General features: G+C 35.4%; 1 protein-coding gene across 1 annotated transcript in view; it reads right to left on the bottom strand.

Moving 5' to 3' along the window:
• LOC116849304 (microtubule-associated protein Jupiter) overlaps nucleotides 1-3,832 on the bottom strand; it is a 140,370-nt gene extending 136,538 nt beyond the window's left edge. Inside the window, exon 1 of the mRNA XM_032826297.1 lies at nucleotides 3,638-3,832. Within this exon, the coding sequence (XP_032682188.1) occupies nucleotides 3,638-3,690 (53 nt within the window). The 5' untranslated portion in view covers nucleotides 3,691-3,832. The remainder of the gene's footprint in view (nucleotides 1-3,637) is intronic.
• Between the last annotated feature and the right edge of the window lie 3,700 nt (nucleotides 3,833-7,532).

Genomic DNA, 7,532 nt, shown 5'->3' with positions numbered 1-7,532 from the left:
TTTATATAAAGATAAAGATTTCCGAGGAGCTTTGCGGTGTCTCAAGTTCATCATTACATGAAGCTGTTCTTTCAGACGATATAATAACGCCAGCGAAATGTCCGATTTTGCAAAGCGGTATAGAGTCTCTCTCTTTCCTCCTCTTTCTCCCTTTCTCTTTCTCTCTCCTTTCCGTCTCGCGAAACCGCAGGACTTCCTTAATCTCGCTCTACGCGCACTTGAATATACGATAGCCGTCTCGTAAAATTGTGTAAAACTGCGACGGACGAGCCGAGGGAAATCTTTATGGCCGATATATCTTCGACGCGTTTTGCTTGCACAAACAACAGACGGTTATACGCGGCATGTAACGGTCTCGCGACGATCGACCCTAATTTCGATGACACACTCTGCGGGCTCGATTGGTGATTGATTTTTGCTCGGCCGAAACCTCGGCCGATGATCAATAATAAGAGAAATAGAAACGAAAGAAGGGCTCCACGTGAAATAAGCTTCCGACATGCGATTGAGTTTAATCCTTTGAAGCACAGGACTTTCACAATTCGAATTCCAATAAAATATTCATGTCACATGTCTAGTATGACAACCCAAGAGATTATTCCTTTTAAAATTTATTTTTTTCTATTTTCCTATTTTTACGGAATAAACTGAGGCAAACTGAGGCGAATACTACGAGTAATACAAAATACCGATAGAGTGCATCACTATGCACAGGCTGAGCGATGCTTTGCGAGATCACTATGCCTGAAGCTAAGATTTGGTTCTAATAAATAATCTCATAGTGAAACCACTATGCTGCAAAGAGTTAAAAACGTTAAGAGTTAAAACGAAATGTTATTCTCATTGACGTTCGCGAAATTCCGAGTTGATTCCCTTTTGAATCAAGTCAGAAAATACACAATTAACTTTGATGAGGAATGGGTAAAAAATTAATAAGATTGATAATAATTAAGATAAAGGATCGATTTGACGTGGAAGATTGATTCGCCGCGTATGAGAGGCTAGGAAAAGGCAGTCAAGTGTATGAGACACTATGAAGCATTATTATTTTCTCAGAATATAAATTCTAGTTCACCCTAAACAACCGCGAATAGACCCGTATTAATAGTCGTTATTTTAAATTTACTTCAGGCGAAATATTCAAATTTGAATGCAGAGTTAGAAGTGAGTTTTTCAACTGAATCGCGGTTACAAATGTAATATCGTATATATGATTCGAGTAAAAAATTCAAATCTCACTCTAAATTCAGATCTGAGTATTTCACGTGGGACAAGTTTCAAGTAAGGACTATTAATACAGGCCTTAAATCTATAAAATTGAATTCAGAATTAGATGTGAATTGAGTCACGATTACAAAAATATAATGCCGTATATATGATTCAAACGAAAAACTCAACTCTAACTCTAATTTCAGATCTAAGATTTCATGTGAAACAAATTTTAAATAACAACTATTAATATTTTAATTCTTTCACTTTACTTGATTTCTTTTTATCAGAAATTGTATTGTGTATATAATCCCCGTGAGAGAGAGAGAGAGAGAGAGAGAGAGAGAGAAGGGGAAGAGAAAGAGAGAAATATTTAACGATAAACATTGCAGAAAATGAATGACGGAAAGCCGGAGTAAGATTATATCAACGTTATAATTTGTCACTCAACAATATAACTGATAAAAACAACATGTCTTACATTGCACTTATATTGCTGAGAGAGAAATGGCAACATTGACGTAATGTTATTGTCAGTTGATGTTTATTGCGATCAATCGTTAATTACTTGTGTTTTAATTACTACTAATGATTGAAATGAATTTCTACAATTATATAAATGTAATATTTTAAGCCTCCAACGCGTGAATAAATATGAAAGATATCTTGAGATAAACATCGACAAATTCGCCGCTTCAGAGTTGATCGAAACATTATTCCTTATATCCTATGTTTTATCGTGATTTTCGATGCACCGCGCGCGATCTATCGTTAGTTTCGCGAACTTCGTCAATCCGCGCCTTTCAGAGCCGATAGCGCGCAATTACGAACAACAGAATATCGAGATTAAAATGTGGACGTCATGTAATTGCACTAAATTGATATTCCGACATTCCAAAATGGAAATTAAAGGACGCAAAACTCTACGCTCGGTCTATTGACGCGACATGTGTACAATTATGTTTTACAGTAACAAGACAACAATTTGCGGAACGCGAAAGATATATATCAATCAGATAAATACTTGTTACATAGCTCCATGTGTAAGATATTTACATCATTTATATCAGCAAAATAAGACACGTGAAACACGAGGTATATAAAAAAATCACGAACCACGCCAGATATATTTCTGGGAAAACACACTGATGACGGTATACGTTGAAAAAGTGTCGGCGTTATCCGGATGTATCCGGCATGGGGTGACGCGCGCTGCATAATAAAAATTTGCACGCAACATAGCGTGCGTAATTTGCTACCTGCGAACCGTCTAATTTTGTGCGTGGGAGCTCAAATTTGGATCCCGATATCAACGTGACATCAGAACTCTACTTCGAAGGGGTACAATATCAAGGAAAAAAAAATGTATTACGACCAATAAAACAACTGCTCTATGTATATAATGAGAACATTTATCTATTAAATATCCTCAATTAAATAACTGAAATATATAACTTGACAAATATAAATAAATAATCAAGTTCGCACTGACATTTGGCAGAGATTTTTCTGAGAAGAGATATTTAAAAAATAAGAAATATTTATTTGATAGATAATAGATTTGACAGATAATAAAATATTTACTTATACTAATTAACGTATTTGTACATTGAGAAAAATTTTTTTCAAACGAGAAAATATATATATTTTCCTAAAACACCCATCGTTTTCGTGAAAGCAAGCGTTTATTCTATTAAAACAAAAGAATTTAGATTTAAATAGATATGTTATTAATAGCATCCCCAAGTATTTTTATTTTTCAGATCTTTTCTCTCAGTGTATTATATGGGAGGGAGGAGGGAAATATTGAGCAATATATGAAACAACAATTCGTAGTGAAATATAAACGCGACTAAGAGACAGAGAAAGAGAGGGAAAGAGAGAGATAGATGAAGAAAAGAGAGATGCAAGTCATAATAGATAACATAAAACTATCACGTTTCGCGACGAAATTGCAAAATACGAGTCGATCTATAAGCTTCTAGAACATACGAAACAAAGAAACAAACAATTAGTCGTGGAAGGAAAGCATATGTTGCTACTACACGTTCTCGGGGTGTACTCGGTCGCACAAAGGTTACGACAATTTCAGAGCACGAGAAAAAATTGTAAGGACGATCTCATGATTCCTGCCGTAATCTCGGCGAGATGAAAAACGTCACGACCTTTTCGCGGTCAAACGCACGTCTATTGTTATTTAAACAAAGTGTCTGACGTTCGGATGACGCTACACAATTCACACATATAGATCGCTCCCTCTCTCTTTGTCTCTGTTTCTCCTTTTTTCTCGCGCTATGGTGAACTCCACCGGCGAACGATGGTGGAGCAGCAGCGGCTGGAGGGTGAGGGGAAGGACTCACCCTCGCCGGCTCGACTGCCAGTGAAGATAAAGCGCAGGTATAAGGCGAAACGCTGAAGCGGTACTCACTTGCTGGACTTGCGGCCTTCAGCAAAGCCCTGGTACGTTCCGGTGGAAGTCATCCTGGCGGCGAGATCGGTCTAGTGCACACGGGCGGCTGAGGGATTCGTCGCAAGAACCGTCACGGAGATTTTACAGTACCACCGTACAGCCGGCCGAACGCGACTCTTCTCCCTGTCGTACGGAAATCAAATACCGTCCGGCCGCGCGATTGGTCGGCCGCGCCGCGGCCGCCGCCGGCACTACGACGCTAGTCAGCACGGCAATTGAATCGCGAGCGCCCCCATGGCGCTCGGAGATCTTCCGATTGAGTTCACTTCCGTACATTTCACGCGCGGTCGCATTATTCGTCATTCTCGTGCGTGTTCCTCGCGTTATTTATTATTATTAATTATTGTTCTCTAACATTCTGTTGGTCACATTTAGATGATCTATTGATCAGTGAATTAAAAAGTACTTGTTTTTTATTTGTTAATTTGATGTTGCCAGTCCATGATTTATTTTTCAATTTTACGTTTGCCTTTTTGCACGATTGCGGATATTTCACTCTGATGAATCACGATGTACGAATGTATCACGATATGTTCGGTTCGAAATAGAGAGAAGCCTGAGAGCAACCACTAGTCTGATTTTAGTGACCAGAGCTAGGCGCATTTTCGAGACGCCATCTAACAAAGTGCGTCTTTACTACATTCGTTAGACGCATTTTCGCAGTGGTAACGATAAAATGCGCCTGGTTCGTGCCCGTTATGCTTCCGTACAATGATAGTAAGGTAAGAAAGGACAGACGTCCAATCGCTCTATTCTTGTTTCATCACTGATGAGCGGACCGCGCGACATAGGCACGAAGCGAACTAGAGACGATATTATCGCAAAACTAGATCATCTCTCATCAGTCTCGTCTTTCTCGTGGATCACACGATTGTCGAACAGATATTATTATTACTAACATTTAATAGCGAAATAGTCAAACTCCATCTCATTTTTGAAAATACATCTTTGCAAACGCAAAAATTACTTCAAAAAAGTGTGAAATATTATCCCAGAATGTGCTCTAGATGCTAACATTAAATGACCTAAATAACCTGCAGTAACATAACCGACTTTCAGGTTACTCAGCAAACAAAATGATGTCAAATTACGTCTTAATGACGTATTATTGACGTCTTTAACGTCAATAATACGTCATTAAGACGTCATTTTGTTTGCTGGGTATGCGCAAGAATCCGACTTTGCTACGTCATTTTTGAAAATACAAAATATTTTCTCGGGTTAAGGAGATGCCGGACCGAGCGACGAACTTGATAAGTGTCGATAACGTAGAACGATCATTAAAAAATAAAAAATGTTATCATTCACTGACGATATCGAATTTATGTACATACACATAGATATTTATTGAATAAAGACGATCGTCAAGTAAGCGCTAACATCTAGTTAATATAATCAGACGTGAAGGAAGCCTGCCGAGTTGAAATTTCAATTGATCATTGTTATGCAAGAATGACCCAATTCAAAATATTATAAGCTTCTATCAATGGATACTTCATTTACATCTTTTTAAATCAAACAAAAAAAGACGTGGCGATGTTATCGTTGACAGGATCGGTTTACTTTTAGCTGAACTCAACAAAGTTATGACGACTACTTCTCAATATTAATTAACTACTTAATATTATTTCGGTAACGGTCTTGTCAGCTTTAATATTGCGATTAACATTCATGTCAATTTACGCAGGTCTTTAACTAATTGTAATGCGTTCGTGTCGTAAACCTTGAGTTTTTATTATCACTGAAGAGGGTTCATGGTTGAGCCGAAACGTGATTGTTTTTTATATTGATTATTCATGTTCAATAAATATTACACGATTTCCTAACACAAGGAAGGTTTTTTACCCATATGGTTTATAACATTATTAGTTCTTTGCTTGAACTCGAATTGCCCTTTTTCCTATTTTTTGATTGATATCTTCGTTTGCGAATTCTTATTTCTTTCTCCAAACAAAAAAAACTCAAGTTTACTCATCTTATATCCCACACAGCACGTAATATCGCAGAAATATCACAGCAATATTATATTTTCATTGCAATATTACCAGGGAATATAACAGAAATAATGCTGGAATATTACTAAGATATCACAGTAATATAATGTCCGCGGCAAATGCATCACAGTAATATAATGGTGAAAATCACAATGATATTACTGTGAGAAAATCATAATATTTAAAAAAATATACTTATAGTATTCCTAGTTTTCTCACGTTTCATAAACTACTACGTATCGAAGGTTGTCAAATACACTCCAAACTTTGGTGAAATCCTCCAGCGATAATTTCGACCCCAAGTAGTATAATCATTGGCACCCATCCATGTCCTGACTGCATTAAACTGTCGCTTCACCTGACGATCGAGCGCGCACGCAGTGATTCTGATGACTCCAACGATGTTCTTACAATTCATGCTTATATAATATATCCTTATAGTGTTCACAGTACATTATAATATACTTAGCAAACATCAAATAACAGTTATATAATTTTTACTTAGTGTTTGTTGGATAATTTGCTGATAGATATTGAAACAATGCAACAACATTCGATATGCGATAAATATTGATGTAGTGAACCAGTGATAATTACTTTTAGATTTTTAACAAGATGTTATAATAATTAATCCAAACAAAAAAAAATTAAAAAATCCAAGAAAATCCAAATTAAACAAATCGAAATACTAAATTTTAAAAGAAACTTTTAAAAAATACTATTTTTGTAAGGGAAGGTAACTTCAAATGACGCCGTAATAATGTTTTAAACGTCACCTTGCTACCTGGGATTGCAAATATATAAGTGTAATATTTCAATGATATAAATGTGTAATATTTCAATAATACATATGTAATACTACAGTAATATTTCTGTAATATTTCAATAATATATGTAAAAGTGCAATATTTCAGTAATATTTCTGTAATATTTCACTGTGATATGTAATATTACCACTATATTGCAATATCACTGCAATATTTCTGCAATATTACGTGCTGTGTGTGATATACTTGAAAGTAATTAAGAAACAGTTATTTATTTTTTATCAGTCACGTCTTTTTGCACAATTTTCTAAGAATTGAGCTACTCTTAAAGAAATGGAAATGCTTGACTCGTTGAACTATTGCGATAATCTCAGAGTTAAATTCTTTGGTTGCATCATTCTTACGTAACTCCGGCGAATTGCAAATTCCAGTTCTTATTTTACTTCTCGTCAGACTCAATGCGATTTACGTCTACGTGCATGCAACCGACGTAAAGTGACGCTTTGTGTCTACTATATGAGCGTCTAAATTGAGCGCTCACCATTGCGCGTCGTCCCACGCGTGTCCAGGGTCCACGAGCCATCCTGTCGCTGCATCTGACACTGCAATGGTCCTCGTGTCCCACGTTGCCTGTAATTCACTTCCGACCGCGGTAATCTAACGGAGGTTTCACTAGTTAGTTTCATTTTTATAATTAAGTTTATTACAAAAAGTATATTAAATAGATATGTATGATAAATCATTCCATTTATTAATATATTATCCTATTAATATCCTATAATCCTAATCCTAATATTATATTAATATTATCCTATAATCCTAATATTTGGTTATTTAAAAAATTATAAATTATTAACATTTTATATCTTGTAATAAGATATATAGTAATCATTCTATTTATCAATATATTATCCTATTAATTTCTATAATCCTAATATTATATTAATATTATCCTATAATCCTAATCCTAATATTATATTAATATTATCTTATAATCCTAATCTTAATACTATATTAATATTATTCTATAATCCTAATATTTAGTTATTTAAAAAATTATAAATTATTAACATTTTATATCTTGTAATAAGA

This window comes from Odontomachus brunneus, unplaced genomic scaffold, assembly GCF_010583005.1.
Source record: "Odontomachus brunneus isolate Ranch 3 - 2012 unplaced genomic scaffold, Obru_v1 Obru_scaffold_110, whole genome shotgun sequence".
Classification (NCBI taxonomy): domain Eukaryota; kingdom Metazoa; phylum Arthropoda; class Insecta; order Hymenoptera; family Formicidae; genus Odontomachus; species Odontomachus brunneus.
This window is presented reverse-complemented; position numbering and strand designations above follow the sequence as displayed.